At 39.4% G+C, this 18,669-nt stretch overlaps 1 protein-coding gene across 1 annotated transcript in view; it reads left to right on the forward strand.

Moving 5' to 3' along the window:
* DTHD1 (death domain containing 1) overlaps positions 1 to 18,256 on the forward strand; it is a 93,634-nt gene extending 75,378 nt beyond the window's left edge. Inside the window, exons 9-10 of the mRNA XM_052642264.1 lie at positions 13,263 to 13,320; positions 17,895 to 18,256. Coding sequence (XP_052498224.1) covers positions 13,263 to 13,320; positions 17,895 to 18,256 — 420 coding nt within the window. The remainder of the gene's footprint in view (positions 1 to 13,262; positions 13,321 to 17,894) is intronic.
* Positions 18,257 to 18,669: the final 413 nt, after the last annotated feature.

Consider the following 18,669-nt stretch of genomic DNA (forward strand, 5'->3'; position numbering starts at 1 on the left):
AGTGAAAGTGAGAAATAGATTTAAGGGCTTAGATCTGATAGATAAGAGTGCCTGATGAACTAGGGAATGAGGTTCGTGACATTGTACAGGAGACAGGGATCAAGACCATCCCCATGGAAAAGAAATGCAGAAAAGCAAAATGGCTGTCTGGGGAGGCCTTACCAATAGCTATGAAAGGAAGAGAGGCGAAAAGCAAAGGAGAAAAGGACAGATATAAGCATCTGAATGCAGAGTTCCAAAGAAAAGCAAGAGATAAGAAAGTCTTCCTTAGCGATCAGTGCAAAGAAATGGAGGAAAACAATAGAATGGGATAGATTAGAGATCTCTGCAAGAAAATAAGAGATACCAAGGGAACATTTCATGCAAAGATGGGCTTGATAAAGGTCAGAAATGGTATGGACCTAACAGAAGCAGAAGATATTAAGAAGAGGTGGCAAGAATACACAGAAGAACTATACAAAAAAGATCTTCAGGACCCAGATAATCATGATGATGTGATCACTCATCTAGAACCAGACATGCTGGAATGTGAAGTCAAATGAGCCTTAGAAAGCATCACTATGAACAAAGCTAGTGGAGGTGACGGAATTCCAGTTGAACTATTTCAAATCCTGAAAGATGATGCTGTGAAAGTGCTGCACTCAATATGCCAGCAAATTTGGAAAACTCAGCAGTGGCCACAGGACTGGAAAAGGTCAGTTTTCATTCCAATCCTAAAGAAAGGCAATGCCAAAGAATGCTCAAACTACTGCGCAATTGCACTCATCTCACATGCTAGTAAAGTAATGCTCAAAATTCTCCAAGCCAGGCTTCAGCAATACGTGAACCGTGAACTTCCTGATGTTCAAGCTGGTTTTAGAAAAGGCAGAGGAACCAGAGATCAAATTGCCAACATCCACTGGATCATGGAAAAAGCAAGAGAGTTCCAGAAAAACATCTATTTCTGCTTTATTGACTATGCCAAAGCCTTTGACTGTGTGGATCACAATAAACTATGGAAAATTCTGAGAGAGATGGGAATACCAGACCACCTGACCTGCCTCTTGAGAAATCTGTATGCAGCTCAGGAAGCAACAGTTAGAACTGGACATGGAACAACAGACTGGTTCCCAATAGGAAAAGGAGTACATCAAGGCTGTCTATTGTCACCCTGCTTATTTAACTTCTATGCAGAGTACCTCATGAGAAACACTGGACTGGAAGAAACACAAAGCTGGAATCAAGATTGCCGGGAGAAATATCAATAACCTCAGATATGCAGATGACACCACCCTTATGGCAGAAAGTGAAGAGGAACTAAAAAGCCTCTTGATGAAAGTGAAAGTGGGAGTGAAAAAGTTGGCTTAAAGCTCAACATTCAGAAAACGAAGATCATGGCATCCGGTCCCATCACTTCATGGGAAATAGATGGGGAAACAGTAGAAACAGTGTCAGACTTCACTTTTGGGGCTCCAGAATCACTGCAAATGGTGACTGCCACCGTGAAATTAAAGGACTCCTTGGAAGAAAAATTATGACCAATCTAGAGCATATTCAAAAGCAGAGACATTACTTTGCCGACTAAGGTCCGTCTAGTCAAGGCTATGGTTTTTCCTGTGGTCATGTATGGATGTGAGAGTTGGACTGTGAAGAAGGCTGAGTGCTGAAGAATTGATGTGTTTGAACTGTGGTGTTGGAGAAGACTCTTGAGAGTCCCTTGGACTGCAAGGAGATCCAACCAGTCCATTCTGAAGGAGATCAGCCCTGGGATTTCCTTGGAGCGAATGATGCTGAAGCTGAAACTCCAGTACTCTGGCCACCTCATGCGAAGCGTTGACTCATTGGAAAAGACTCTGATGCTGGGAGGGATTGGGGTCAGGAGGAGAAGGGCACGACCTAGGATGAGATGGCTGGATGGCATCACTGACTTGATGGACGTGAGTCTGAGTGAACTCTGAGAGATGGTGATGGACAGGGAGGCCTGGCATGCTGCAATTCATGGGGTCACAAGGAGTCAGACACAACTGAAGACTGAACTGAACTGAACTAAAACAAACCAGTGCTGAAGCCAGCCTATAATCTTTTTGGTTTATGTTCCCAGATCCCCTGGAAATGGAAATGGTTACCCACTCTAGTATTCTTGCCTGGAGGATTCCATGGACAGATGATCCTGGCAGGCTACAGCCCATGGGGTCACAAAGAGTTGGACACAACTGAGTGACTAAACACTTCACTTAACACACTCCTAGCGTGAGGTTGCCTTACCTAACTATGGCACCATCCTAAGATTCCTCAAAGCACATTATAATAAGGGTGAGCCCTGACCAAGATTGAAACTCTGAGCTTCTTTCTGTCAGAGATTTAATAGTCTGCAGCTGCTGAACCCAGGTGGGCTATGAGAACACAGGGAAAGGGGCTATCTCCAATGCCATTATGTCATCTAACACTTAAGTTGTGTCTCACTATACATAAAGTTATAGGATTTACCTTATTTAGAAATGGATCTTTTAAAATTAATTTCATTGGAGTAGAGTTGCTTTATAATATTGCATTAATTTCCACTGTATAGCAAGATGAACAGCTGTATGTATACATATATCCTCTCTGTTTCAGATTTCCTTCACATTTAGGTCACCACAGGGCACTGGGTATGGAGCCCCCTGTGCTATATGTAGGTTCTCATTAGTTATTTCTTTCCTTTTTTTTTTTTTTTGATTGATTAACATACCAATTTAAAAGTATTCCCAAACCTCTATTTGTGTTGGAACTAAATTTATTGATTTTAATTGGAGGTTAATTACTTTACAATATTGTATTGGTTTTGCCATACATCAACATGAATCTGCCACGGGTGTACACATGTTCTGAATCCTGAACCCCCCTCCCACCTCCCTCCCTATACCATCCCTCTGGGTCCTCCCAGTGCACCAGCCCCAAGCATCCTGTATCCTGCATCGAACCTGGACTGGCGATACATTTCTTATATGATATTACACATGTTTCAATGCCATTCTTCCAAATCATCCTACCCTCTCCCTCTTCCACAGAGTCCAAAAGACTGTTCTATACATCTGTGTCTCTTCGGCTGTCTCGCATACAGGGTTATCGTTACCATCTTTCTAAATTCCATATATATGCGTTTGTATACTGTATTGGTGTTTTTCTTTCTGGCTTACTTCACTCTGTATAATCGGCTCCAGTTTCATCCACCTCATTAGAACTGATTCAAATGTATTCTTTTTAATGGCTGAGCAATACTCCATTGTGTATATGTACCACAGCTTTCTTATCCATTCATCTGCTGATGGACATCTAGGTTGCTTCCATGTCCTGGCTATTATAAACAGTGCTGAGATGAACATTGGCGTACATGTGTCTCTTTCAATTCTGGTTTCCTCGGTGTGTATGCCCAGCAGTGGGATTGCTGGTTCAGTTCAGTTCAGTTGCTCAGTCGTGTTGGACTCTTTGCGACCCCATGAATTGAGGCAGTTCTATTTCCAGGTTTTTAAGGAATCTCCACGCTGTTCTCCATAGTGGCTGTACTAGTTTGCCTGCCCACCAACAGTGTTTATTTCATACATAGAAGTAGTGTATATATGTCAATCCCAGTCCCCCAGTTAGTCCCACTGCCCTTCCTTTTGGTATCCATTTGTGTGGTCACTACATCAGTGTCTCTGTTTCTGCTTTGCAAATAAGATCATCCGTACCATTTTCCAGATTCCACATACATGTGTAAATATAGGGTATTTGCTTTTCTCTACAAATGGATCTTTGGGCAATCATTTCTTGTATTGGAATTTGAGAGGTATCAAAATGTTTCTGATACAAAACGAGACTCTAGGTCTATCAAGAATTGTGTGACAAAATTAAGTGACACTGAGCACACACTCTGTGCAAGGGATTCAATGAAAGTATTCCATTTTATTTCATCTAAAGTATGTTACACATTGTATTTCATTTAAAGTTCACTACACATCTAGGAAGGAGACAAGATGATGATCGAAATTTTAAAGTTTAGGGAACCAAGGCATGAATTGACTCAGGAGTCAACAATTGACAGAATGAGGTTTAGACTCAGTCTTACCCAAGAGCCCTCATGCTCAAGCAGCTTCGTATTAAGGAAAGCATATGTTTTGGAGTTCATCAGAGTGGGTTGAGGCCACAGTTCCCTCACTCTGAAGTCTCGGCCACAAGACCTCACTACTTTTAAGCCTTGATAGTCTCTTTCATCCAAGAGGAAAAGAGTAAGAACTTTCATCTTCCTCACAGCATTTTGGGAAAAGTCAGATGAGATAACCCAGAAGAACACCCTTTGTAAATAACTCTGAAGCAGGCTCAATTTTGAGAGTTTCAGACAAGCCTGATAAATAAGTGCTGAGATTCATCCAACTCATAAGATTATTTGCATAGAAGCTGAAGTGATTCCTGGAGTAAGAAATTAAACTGTATTCACTGCTGAGTCTGAAATAACTGAATATGAGATATGACTTGACAGAGTTCTATTTGCAGAGGACTCAGAGTGTGTTTTCCCTCCCCTACACACATTTTATATATATTAGAATATAAATAATTTTTTATTAAAGACTTCTAAATATATACCAAATATTCTATGTTAAATGTGTCACATATTAAAATACATTTAAAGCATACAGGCCATCAGATGTTGAGAACAGAGTGCTATAATTATTAATGAAATCTGAGTCTCAGTTCAGCTCCTTATCCTAAGGGGAATGATTATAATTTAAAAACAGAAGATATATTTAATTGAGTCCTGTGACACAACAGGGCAAAGTTCATATTACCGTAATGTCATGTAACCCAAAGGGTAGGGAGACATTTACTTCATTCTGTCACATTTCACCACACAATTTACACACCAGGAGAGATCAGAGTGGTCACTGATGGAGAACTGCTTTGCTCAGGAGAAAAACAGGAAAGACGATGGGCTTCATGCGGAGCAGGTTAGAATGGTGTCACTGCTGAAGGACCCAGCAGAATGGTAGTGGGGCTGCAACAGAACAAACCCATGGTAACCCCTGATACAGAATAACTGCACCTACGTGAAATCTTGGGAGTGAAAGTGTGGTATGGGTAGAACACTCAGGGCACTACCTAGGAGGACACACGGTAGAGTCCATGATATACACAGGAAGGGAAACTGCTATGCCCGCAAAAAGAGCTTTGATGCTTGTGTCGCCTGGCTGACCATTGTGCTGAAGCTGGGGGAACATGTGGATACCAACAGAGTAAAGCCCATAAGACTGCCAGAAACACCTGGATGGGACTTTGCCTGAGTTGGGGTTCTATGTGAGGAGGTATGCGCCAGAGTGAAGTCATCTGTGCAACTCCTATGAAGCAATTTTTGAGTGATAAATTAATTTTATTACTGTACCTCTATAGCATCGGTTGTGTAAGAAGCAATCAGAATCTCACTTTGGCCCTGACGTGATATTAGATATCTCCATTATTTCTTGGATGAAGATATGTGTTTCATTCTTCCATGCATTGCTGGGATACATTTGGAATGCTAGTTGATAACTGATGCTAAGTCCAACTCAATGGTGCTTTTCTAACTGGAGCCACCATACTTCGGAATAAGAACAATCTGTATTACAAATGTGGCCTTATCTGAGACCAATTCTAAGTATGAATTTAATTTTGGCCTTTTTCTCAAGATTCATTTTCATGAATGCTATGGTTTGAGAACACTGCCTTATTTTCTCAGTGAGTAGAAGATAAAGCCCCTTGCTGAGAGTGTCGGGCAAGGGTGAGGTAGAAGTCTTGCAAAGAGTGGTAAATGTGTGCGATAGTTTCTGTAAGCAATGGTGGAAGAGGTCTTCAGGGACATATAAAAATATTGCTGAGCAGTCCCAGTCCCCAGCTGAAACAACAGACTTTAAATTTGTGGTGATAACAGTCTTCATAATTGTCCACAGAGAATCCCCAGAGCTATGAAGAATTGAGGCTTGAGGGTATGGTGTAGTAACCCTGTGGTAAATAGAAGCACTGATATAAAAGAAAACACAGAAAATGATACAATAGAATCTACTGATGTACAACTGTAAAGAAATTTAACAATGGTTAAAGAAGACAGCTTAAGTGATACAAGTAAACTTTAAGACTTCATGAAGTGGATGGTCTCCTTTCAAGGAACTACAAAATGGGGCAAAAGGTTAAAAAAAATTTTATAAGATAAAGAAAAAGAGCAAGGATGAGACAAACAGAAAATATCCAACTGGCTGGGGCCACAAAGTCACCCCTGATGGGGCATGAGAAGGCCTGGACTGGGCTTGGCCTTTATGGACTGGCTGACAGGATACACTGTATGTCTAGTCAAGCAGAACATTTATGAGGACATGAATGTTTTCTAAGTTTTGCTTTGCTGATGTGGCATCCTGGGAAGGAGTGCAGATTCTTCTTGGGCCTAGAGATTTATTTCAACAGAGGCACGGTCCTGTAGGGAAAGAGATCATGACACTGAGAGCTCCGGTTGGCCTCTGGGGTCTCCATGTTTCACGGCTTCTGTGCTCACATCCATTCTGTGGTTCTGAAGTAGCAGGGGAAATACAGCTCTTGGGTATCATGGAACTAGAGGAACCAGAGAAAGTGGAAGTGTTGCAGCCTGAGGAACATTTCAAGCAGTTTCTGTTTCCAGTCATCAGTGAGGGCAGGAGGCTATTGTGCCTTGCACTGGTGTGCACAGGAGAGCATATGGACATGATAGGATCAGGTTGTAGGAAATAGACAATAAATTCTTTCAATAAAAGCACAGGTGGAAAGCCTTGGGAAAAGCACTCTGAATTATCTTCAGAATCCAATCGATGGAGTCAAGGGCAGAGTGACCAAAAGGTGCAAGAAGGAGGAGAAAGCAAAGGAGATTGCAAAGATGACAGAGACAGATGTTGGCTGACCTAGTCAGGCAGGTAAAGAAAAGCAATTGTTCTGAAGGAAGGTCAGCCATTTATGTCTAATGGATTCTGCTCAAGCAGTGGAGATTGGCTGAGACCCTTAAGAAGCTGAAATAATAGACTCTTTTGTTTCCTCATTTTCTCTCTGTCTACACACTGTCCTTGCTTACCCTAATGTCCTGCTATCGTCTGTGGTTAATGACCTCAATATGAGTTGTAACTAACTGTTAAATAATTTTGTTTGAGGAAGTAACTTTTGTTTGGAAAATGCCCTCACATATGAGAATTAGTGACAAAGACTCTTGCAGGAGTAAGAGAAGCTAGCAACATTTGTTTCTGGCTTTCAGTTATTTCTAAATCTTGAGGTGCTTTGCGATGGCACCCCACTCCAGTACTCTTGCCTGGAAAATCCCATGGACAGAGGAGCCTGGTAGGCTGCAGGCTCCATGGGGTCGCGAAGAGTCGGACATGACTGAGCGACTTCCCTTTCACTTTTCACTTTCATGCATTGGAGAAGGAAATGGCAACCCACTCCAGTGTTCTTGCCTGGAGAATCCCAGGGACCGTGGAGCCTGGGGGGCTGCTGTCTATGGGGTTGCACAGAGTCGGGCATGACTGAAGTGACTTAGCAGCAGAGGTGCTTTGCTCTTTCTTGTGTGACGATAGCTCCGAGGAATATTGAGTCTGTGCTGTGCTGTGTGGCTCATGAGACTCAGAGCTGGAGTTCTGTAGTTCTGGAGGTGTCTGCCAAAGGAGCTGTGCTATTTTTGGAAGATGATTTCATGCAGCAACTGCTAAAGAAGCTGTACAGGGGACCAGACTCTTACAGGGAGTGTGAATATGGTTGACTTGGCTAAGACTGATGAATCAGAACAAGGGGTAGAGGATGGTATTGTCTATATTTTGGTACTTTAATTTCTGTGTAACACCTAAGAAGGAGATATGTATTTTGTTGAGAATTTAAATTTTGTGTGGCACACTACCTGATGTAATCAGTATCATCAATTTGTTTTGATAGCCTAACTCAGCTTTTTTGACATGGAAGTTTCCATGTCAAAAGATGGAGAAGTCCTTGTCAAGATCTCAATAGGGGATGAGCTCTTGGTATTCTGTTCAAGTTGATATTATACCTTGATGCATTTCAGGGGATTCTGGATGTAAAATAAAAGAGGTATTTGCAAAGGCCCTTGAGAGGCTAGGGAAGGAAAGTGAAGACCAGGGCAATGGGCCCTAACCTGGACAGGGAACAGGTATCTTCAATGTTCCATAAATCACCCAACAATAAGTTCATTTGAGTAGCAGACCTGACAATTATTTGAAGTCAAAACTTTACCATGAGGGAAAATATTATTATGGTAATAAAAATAATTATTTTATTGAAAATACAAGGATACAAAAATTACTGAAAGTCTAACTGGAGAGGGAAAACAAACATATGCAAATAATGGTATATGAGTGGCATTGATGACAGCACAAGACATGAAGAGATAAATTGAGTGATAGTACATAAATCCTCAAATAAGAAACCAGGAACCAGAGGAGTTGATGAAAGCAGTGGAAATGATCAGCGGTCTTGGAAACACGGTAGGATATGAAAGAAGAGATCATTCGAGTCAAGAGAAAGTATCACAGAAGTTAAATAGTTCTTACTACCCTATGTGTACATGTCAATACCATGTAAAGCATTAATATAGGAACAATTAATACTTTAATATTAATATTAAAGAAGAATTAATATAGGAACAAGGTACTTTATTGGCCCTCAAAGAGATGATAGGCTAATAAGCAGAGCCCAGACTGATCATGGCTGGTTTCTGGAGTGGTGAAAAGATACAATGAAGGGAAACTTTTCGGTGCATCACTAAAGATAATGTCAGATAAAATAAAGGATGTGCTCAAATTAATATTTTTGTTGTTGCGCATAAAAGACCATGTTGGTATAAACTCAGCTAAAAATGTTTCTTAAGTTTTAAAAATTCAGTAACCGGGTTGTATTTAAGGAACATGGAAACAATAGTAATTGAAGGAGTCTTCAAAGCGGTGGCCTGTAAGACTTAAGACACAATACCCCTTCCAAGTGTAAGTGACTGTTTTTAGTTCCAATCTTTTAAAAACACTTCCAAGTCAATGAGAGCTGTGTTGTAACAAGACATACTTGTATATATTTGAATTATTTATACTCTTATACTGATGGAGTATAGTGAAGAAGAAACTACCCCATAAACCCCACTACATCCTTCTACAAAGTATATGCGTAAAACTGAAAACTTGAGAGTCAGGTTTAGATTTGCTAGTCAGCCTTCCTGAGAAGTAACATGTTGAAAGTGTCATTTTAGATACTTTATTTGTCAAAATAAAGACAACAATATTAGCATAAGAGCAGGTTACCTGAAAGGAATAACAAAATTTCCTCTAGCAAAGAGTAGACCCTTTAGGGGATGCAACAGAATAGCATTTGTTGATGCTAAGAAGAGAAGAGAGATAAGTAGGGAAAAATCAGAGTCAATCCTGCCAGTGAAGGCATCCAGGTAACCCTGTGTAGACACAGAATCTGTGGGAGCGGACACTGTAGGACAAGCATTGGCTTCCCTGCTTGGCTTGGAGCTGACCCTGAGCACCAGTGAGATTTTAAAGGTGGTATGCAAGACAAAAATAGTGCACAGAAGGAAAAAAAAAAAAAGGAATGAAAAGAAAAAAGAAAGAAAGAGGGAGGGAAGGAATAAGAGGGGTGTTTGAAAATCCGTGAATGATGAGAATATATGGGAGACCAGCATAGTGCCTGGAAGTATAAAAGACCCAAGATTTCCCATGCATCCACAATTCACTGCTTCTGCAATTGGGTTCCAGATAAAGAACATGGCTTGAATTTTCACATATGTCAAAAAATACATATACTTGAACACCAGAATCACTCTCAGTGTATCAAGGTGCTACGAGCCATCTGTGAAGAAAGAATGACTGGAAAGGTGGGTGGTAAATTGTTTACATACAATAAAGAAAAAATCCAATGTGTACCTCTTGTCCTAGACTCAGTCCAGGTCATATGTTCATTGGTGGGAATGACAGAATCTGCTGCATGATTTAAACTGGCATTTCTCATTTTTTTTGGAGAGGATTAAGTGCAAAGTTAATGCCTCAAAAATCTGTGCACTTCTTTTGAAATACTACAGTATCAATATTCTTGGATTTATATTGTTCTTATGTTGATTCTTAATCTCCTCCCATTAAAACTTCTTACTGTAAGGTTTCTTTTTTTAATTTTAGGTGTACAGCATTAGAATTCAATATGTGTATACATTACACAGTGATCACCACTACAAGTCTAGTTACCCTCCGTCTTTGTACAGTTCACCTCCATCACCCATTTCACTAACCCCTCCAGCCCCCTTCTCCTCTGGAAACCACAATTCTGATACCTATATCTGAGTTTCCTTTGGGTTTATTTTATTTATTCCTTTGGATTTTTCTTTTGAGATTGGACATATGAATGAAATCATATGGTATTTGTCTTTCTCCATCTGATTTATTTCACTTAGCATAATACCTTTGAAGTTCATCCAAGTAGTCACAAGTGGGAGAATTTCATTCTTTTTTATGGCTGAGTAGTATTTCACTGTATTCTTGGGTTTCCCTGATGGCTTGGATAGTAAAGAATCTGCCTGCAATATGGGAGACCTGGGTTTGATCCTTGGGTTGGGAAGATCCCCTGGAGGAGGGCATGGGAACCCACTCCAGTATTCTTGCCTGGAGAATCCCCATGGACAGAGGAGCTTGGTGGGCTACCGTCCAAGGAGTCTCAAAAAGTCAGACACAACTAAGTGGCTAAGCACACAGCATAGTATTTCACTGTATATATTTGTGCATGCTAAGTCACTCAGTCATGTTCAACTTTTTGTGACCCCCATGGACTGCAGCCCACCAGCCTCTTCTGTTCATGGGGATTCTCCAGGCAAGAACACTGGAGTGGGTTGTTGTGCCCTCCTCCAGGGAATATTAGTGACCCAGAGATCGAAACTGTTGTCTCTTACCTCTCCTGCACTGGCAAGCAGGTTATTTACCACTAGAGCCACCTGGGAAGCCTCGGGTGTATATATATATATATATACATATACATATATATGTATATATATAATGTATCTTCTTTATCCATTCACCTATCGATGGACACTTAGATTTTTTCCATATCTGACAACTGTAATATATTGCAATAAACATAAACATAAGGGTGCATCTATCTTTTCAACTTAGTGCTTTTATATTATTAAGATAAATACCAAGAAGTGGAAATATGGTAGTTCTATTCTTAATTTTTGAAGAACGTTCATACTGTTTTCCATAGTGGCTGCACCAATCTGCAGCCCCACAACAATGAGTGTTTTCTTTTTTTCTGTCCTCTCTAACATTTGTTATTTTTTCTCTTTTCAATAATAGCCATTCTGCAAATACTATCTCATTGTAATTTTGATTGACATTTCCCTAATAATTAGTAGTGTTGAACATCTTTCTATGCCTGTTAGCCATCTCTATGTCTTCTTTGCAAAGTGTCTGTTCAGATTCCCTGTCCATTTTTAAATTATTTGTTATTGAGTTATGTGAGTTTTTAAAATGTATTTTAGATATTAACCCCATAGATAAATAATATCTTTTCCCATTCAGTAGGCTGCTATTTCATTTTGATAACAGCTTGCCGTAACTCTTCAGAAGTTATTTTTTTTTAATTTATGTAGTCCAATTTGCTTATTTTTACTTTGCCTTTGCCTTTGGAGTGAGATCCACAATGTTACTGCCTATGTTTTTGTCTAGGATTTTATGATTTCAGATCTTACATTCAGACCTTTAATCTATTTTTAGATCTGGAGCTTCCTATGCCACCATTTTGCTTGTAAGCCTTAATGGGTGTTTTATATACATGTCTATGTAGTATATATGACAAGAATACTTACAAAGTATTATATTCAGATTTAATAACTTAGTGCTTTTAATGAAGCAGTTTATAATGCATTAATATAGAGTTCTACATCATTCTTGTATCATTGCTATGAGAAGACTTTTAAAAAAATCAGTTTTATTTTGAAATAATTATAGATTTACAGGAAGTTGCTAAATATAGTACAGAGAGGTGCTAGATATTCTCACCCAGTTTTCCTCAGTGGTTACACCTTAACATAACTATAGCAAAATATCAAAGCCAGGAAGTTGACATCAATAAAACATGGGTATATAGTACTGTTACTGTTTTATCAGATGTGTAGATTTGTGTAACCACTGCATTCAAGATATACAGTTGTTCTAGCATTACAAAGACCTACCTTGTGCTACGTTTTTATAGTCTTCTACCAGCATCCTAACCCCTGGAAATCACCCATCTGTTCTATATCTTTGTAATTCTATAAGTTCAACAATGTGATATAAATGGAATCAGAATATATGACCTTTTGAGACTGAGATTTTTCACTCAGCACAATACTCTGAAGTTCATGCAAGGTGTTGCATTTATCAGTGACTTATCCTCTTTATTATTTAATTGTATCCCACCTTGTGGACGTTCAATAGTTTTTTTAGCCATTCACCTGTTGCAAAAAATTTTAGTCATTTCCAGTTTTTAGCTATTACAAATAAAGTTGCTATGAATATCTGTGTATAGGTTTCTGAGGTGTGTGTGTGTGTGTGCTTTTATTAAATCATATTTCAGAGCTGAGGATGAAAATAAACTGTCCAGAGCACCGTACAGGTTTTCAAACTTCTATATTTTTACTTACTCTCCTGTGCTATTTTTCCTGATTCTATATTAACTGAGAACAAACCATTCTGTGGACAGTGTAGAAAAGTAATGATTATATATTTGATTTATTCTTGACAAAATGTTGATTTCAGAATAATATTGGCTTAAAGACTTGATTGTTTTTAGCATTATGTCTGCACATTGATTCACTCATTTATTCACAAAAACTAATGTTTGAGTACCCACCAGGTACCAGGCCTGGTGCTGAGTGTTGAACAAGGTGCCTGGGCCACAGCAGCTTTTACTAAATATTATGTTTGTATCATAGAGGTAGCTTGCTCTTTGTTAGCTGTATTAACAGTTTTAAATTTTAGTTTAGAAAGTGTTTATTCAGAGTTAATTAAACTGCTATAATAATATTTATATGCATATTCCTAATTTATATTTTCTGAAAGATTTGTGTTAATATATGTTGCCTTATCTTGGGAAAGCAATTGCTGAGCATGCAGACACAAATACACAATGTAATTTTGCAAGGCATGCAATTCAGTACTTTTCCCAAACAGGGGTGAAGTTCAGAAGGACTTTTATGTGTATCTTGTTCATAAATTAATGATTTCTTCTGCTTATTCTGTGTCCCTTTCTCTCCAAAGCATGAAAAATTAATCAACCGTCCACAGAGTACCAAAAGAATTTCTACAGATCCACTCGGTAAGGAATATTTGCTGTGTCCTCATTATGATGGTGCTCTTTTCTTCTTATATTTTATATTTTATGTGAATCTTAGAAAAAACAGAGAACTTTGCTATTAACAATAGTTTGCTAAATAATCATTTCTTATCAGCCAAATAAATAAGTTTTCCTTTATAAGTCATGCACATATGAACAAAATTCCTACATGGAGATGTAGTTACACTTTTATGAAAGTCCATAAGAAATATAAACTTTACTAAGTACTGTTTAACTAAGGTAACTAGTAATTGCTTTATTTGGTAAACAAACTACTATGGTTTGTTCTGAAATGTTGACTATTAGATTTTGAATCTTAAAATAGATTTTAAATAGAGGTATATATAGAGGTATGAAACCACAAGAGAAATATAAAATTTGATTGTGGTTATGGTTAATCCAGCTATATAACAATGACACTATTTCAGAATTTGACACTTTTATTCTTTTTTAGTCCCTGAAATGACTCATTTTGTGATGCTAATAATTAATATTGTGACAATTTATAGGTCTTCAAAAGATATCATTGAGTGTGTCTTGACTATTGTGTCAGTCTCCCAACTGATGGCATAACATTTCGTTTAGGGGTTTTCTTTGTGGAGGTGTATAAAAACTTCACAAGCTTTGCTGAATTAAATTAGAAGTAAGTAGGATGGGCATAAACCTTAGCATTATACACTCTCTCAGAGGCAATAAAATTGATATTTTCAGTGAGAGCAGGAGATAGAGCAAAAAGAAAACAAGAAAGCCCAAACCCCCAAAACCAAACAAAAAATCCCCACTAAAACAACAATAGTAGTAGATGAAAACCCAGCGGGTTGATAATGTTGACTTTGAAGAACTTGGTGTTCAAATAAAAGCTCTCCCACTCCCGCTGGTAACAACCACCAGAGAGGACAAGGGTATAGTGATCTTTCTTACATGTACCAGGGAGTCCTAAATTGTTATACAATGTGGTTTTGCATGGCCAATGCAATCTGAGCTGCTGCAGGATGATGGTAGCAGGATAAAATTATAAACAGATTTAAATGCTAAGTTGAGAAGTTTAGACAATGAAGGAGGCCCCAAGAGATGTATTAACAAGGAATGAACAAGATCAGATTAGACTTTGAAAACTTCTTGTTGTTAGTTGTGTAGGAGATGAAAGCCAGCCTACACTGATAGCAGGGGTATGAGTTATAACCCTGGTTCTTGTAGTTTTCCAGAAAAAAAGAGGTAGGGCATGATTGAATCCATAAGACTATAAAGTGGGAGAAACATCTGAGGTATGATTACAGTTAGAGCCAATAAAACTTGAGTATAGGTGATAAGATACAATAGGCTTTGAGAAACTGGGATAATCTTATGTGTGTTAGTATACTAAGCTGAGTGGTCCCATTTACTGAAATAGTGAATAAAGGATCAGGTGGAAGGAGGGAAAAACTAAAGTTGATTTCAATTTTAGTAATGTGGAATATAAATTTGCTGTACTATAAACTGGAAAAGATAACCAGGAGATGAATATTGCAGATGAGTGTGGGTTTGGTTTCAAACCATCACAATAAAGCAAATATCATGATAAAATCACATGAATTTTGGGGTTTCCTAGTACATTTAAAAGTTACATTTACATTATACTGTAGTCTAAGTGTGCAATAGAATTAAGTCTAAAAACTAATGTACATATGTTAAAAATATTTCACTGCTAAAAAAATGCTGTTTTCTGAGCCTTCAGTGAGTCATAATCTTTTTACAATAGTAACATCAATGATCACGGATCACAGATCACCATACCAAATAAAATAATGAAAAAACTTGAAAAACTGTGAGAAGGACCAAAATGTGACACAGAGACACAAAGTGAGCAAAGATGTTGGAAAAATGGCACTCATAGATTTGCTTGACCCAGAGTTGCCACAAATCTTCAATTTGCAAACAACAACAACAAGCAATGCAGTATCCATGAAGGGCAATAAAGCAAAGCACAAGAAAACAAGGTGTGCCTGTACCGGGATTTAGGAAACCAGAGTTAAAGATGACGATACACTAGATCTGGGATATTTCACATCTCCCAGAGGAGATGGTTACGGCAGATGGTGAATTTCAAGGGGAGGGGCAGAAATAGAAGGGGCCTGAGCTAGGAAGCAGCAATTCAGCACAATTAGGAGGAAGAAAGTCAGCACAGAGGGAAGAGAGAGAAAAGAGGAACACCAGGGCAGGCCATGGAACCCAAGGGAAGGAGTAAAATGCTCTGTGGAAGCTGGAGAAGATGCAGAATCAGTTGCTATAAGTAGTATCTAGGAGGGCTTTAGAAAGATTGGAAAGAAAAGCTTAAACAGAGTTTTAAAAGAGGATATCAATATGCTGTGATAAACTATATGGAAAAGAATATGAAAAATAATGTATATATATCTGAGTTACTTTGCTGCACAGTAGAAATTAACACACCATGTAAATCAACTATACTTAAATAATTTTTTTTAAAAGAGGCTATATAACCCCAAAGCAAGGGCCTAGGAAAGAGTTAATATTGATGGATTTAAGGCATCAAATGTACGTTAGGCACAAAAAGGTTTTATGGAATAGGAAGCAGAGAGAGAGCCTGGGAGCTAGAAACAGTAGGAGAAACAAGGAAAGGAAAGCCTGATGGTACTTGTGCGAAGCCTGGAAAGAGCCTGATGGAAGAGTGGTTAAGGAAATCGTGTGAAGGGAAATAATTTGATGAAAAACACTGTGGGGATGGCACCCGTCAAGCATGGTGGAGTGAGATTCTATAAGAAAGTGACTTTGAAATGAACGTGAGATTATGAGAACTCAGGTCAAATAGCTTTGGGGAAAGTTAGGAGGAAGAGCCTCTGGCTAAGTGAAACACAGTAAGAGTGAGACTGAGAGTTGATCGACACTCCTGTGGAAAATTTTAAATTGAACACGGGAAACAGAATTTTTAATGAATTTGTAAGCTGCTGAAGACTTAAAATGTGTGCAGAACATAGAACTTGAGGATCACATTCTGTTTCTTTTATAACCTGGGATATCCCAGTAGTTGATTGCCATGTAAGTAAGACAGAATTGATGGCTGACAAATTGAGAACATCGAAAGCTAAAGAGGACAGCAGATTTTAAGGAGGATGCAAGCCCATCATTGACACATAGAGCTGACTGTTATGGGTAGTATGCGTTCAGAGGCAGACATGATGGAATGGTGTGGGCGTCAAAGGACTTGCTGTAATGGGGCAAGAAGCGTATTAAGCAGGAGCAAAGGAATAAAAGCTGTGGAGGTTTAGGGGCAGCGGTTAGCAATAATACTGAGCAGGTGAAGCCAAGGAGACAGAAAAATTCTGGCTGGTGATGAAATGTAAGGATTGGTCATGAAAGTCAGTTTCTGAGTCATCACACAGGTCAGTGATGTTGACGAGATTTAGAAATGAGGAGGTCAGAGGTGCAAATAGTTATCGACAGGATTGCTGATGACGGGGCCTGCCAACGGCAAGAGACAGATGATGCTGTCAGGGAGAAGAAGGCCTACCCATGTAGCATGGGCATTAAATGAATATATTGCAGGAAGGAAGCGGAATGTTGGTATGAAAGTGACAGTGGAGAGGACGGATGTGTTGGCTCCATTTCCTGAGCAGCTTTCAGAGAAAAGTGGTATGATTTATCATGTAAAAGCAGGTGCAATCTATGTGAGGAGGTGGATAGAATACAGTAAAAGGTGGCAGACAGAGAGCTCTTTTCTGACACCAAACCAGGGAAACTGGTGCAGACTTTCGCATGAGTGGGAGAAAGTGGCTGTGATGCAGGTTAGAACTTACATGCGGAAGGAGAGAGATGGTGGGGTCTGAGGGGTTTTCTAAGAGTGAGGGCTACACAGTAAAATGAGTAACAACAATAGAAAATTGGAATCATACATTTAAGTGGTAGCAGGAGTCACAGGGTAAGGGAAAGGGTAAGCTGAACATATGGGGTATATTCAGCAATGTTTATGGTTCTAAATAGTCCAGAAGCCAAGGGAAGGACATGCAATGGGCCTTCTGTAGAGCTCATCTTTGGAGAGTGGATCTTGCTGAGTTTATGTATGTGTGTGAGTGTATGTCTGTAGTTGGGGGACTGGGGTGTGAGGATTGCCTAACTGCTGCTATTGTTTATGTATTAGGTTAGCACTAGTTAAGAGAAGTATTTTTTGAACCTAAAAATGTCTTTTAACATAGTACTATTCAAATGTGGTTGGGGACCTGAGCATCAGCGTCATGCGGGTGCTTGTGAAAAATGCTAAGTTTTGCCCATATCCTAGTCTTATTTAGACTATCCAGGGTGGGGACATGAGTACCATGTTAACAAGGCCTCCTTGATCTCAGGGAAGTTAACATTGGAGGAGCATCTCTAACCCTCTGCAATAGGTGGTTCCCTCAGAAGGAGATCCCAAAGGCTCTCAGCTGTTCTGGGTGGGCCGACATCATTCTGCTGCCGAGAGGCCAAACCGGAGATTGCGTAGGTTTCCTGGGGACAGGTGGAGGGTTGGATGAGCACGCCCCCCAGGAAAGGGTTCTAACTCTGAGTGTCCCCTGTGTTTCTGGCAGAAGCCCTGTGGGACAACTTGCTCTACTGGCTGGCGGATGAGCTCTCAGAGGAGAATGCCCTGTGTCTCTCCTCCTCACTCCCTCTTCGCCACAGCACCATTCAGCTCATCAAACTGAAGAACCCTGATGATCTCACAGAACAGACCCATGAACTTCTTTGTTTTTGGAAAAGATCACTCCCAAATTCCACCGACAAACTTCGCCTCCTAGCTCGCCATCTCCGCAAGATCGGCAGGAATGATCTTGCAGAAGAGCTCAAATTCAAGTGGGAAAATAAAGTGTTCACTGAACCACAGCAGTGGTCTGAGGTGGCCGAATTAAGCCCCACTGCTCTTGCTTTAGCCCTACAAAAAAGGTCGTAGATGGTTTGAAGATGGTTTCTGTTAACATTTTACTAGAAGTTTCCCAGTAATGTTGTTTGAAGTGAACTGTTTGATAGATGCAATATTGAGACAAGCAGAGTGCTGACAAGCACTAACCAGACCATAAAAAGCACCTGCAGGTTTGAGTCCTTGCTCAGGGTTCAGTAACGTATGTTCTGCAAGCAAGATTGTCTTAAGCCAAACTAAATAGCATTTGTAATAGAATATGTCCTGTGTATATTTTAATAGCTGAGGTAGCATGTTAAGTATAAAGGAAAGGTAATACATATATATATATGTGATATACAGAATTCCTTTTCATTATAATCTACATAAAAGTAAACTAGTCACTCAGAATTCCAAGTAGCTAATTCACATTCTAGTTATACTGTGGAGCCCACAGGTAACAATGC

Source organism: Budorcas taxicolor, chromosome 6, assembly GCF_023091745.1.
Source record: "Budorcas taxicolor isolate Tak-1 chromosome 6, Takin1.1, whole genome shotgun sequence".
Lineage (NCBI taxonomy): Eukaryota > Metazoa > Chordata > Mammalia > Artiodactyla > Bovidae > Budorcas > Budorcas taxicolor.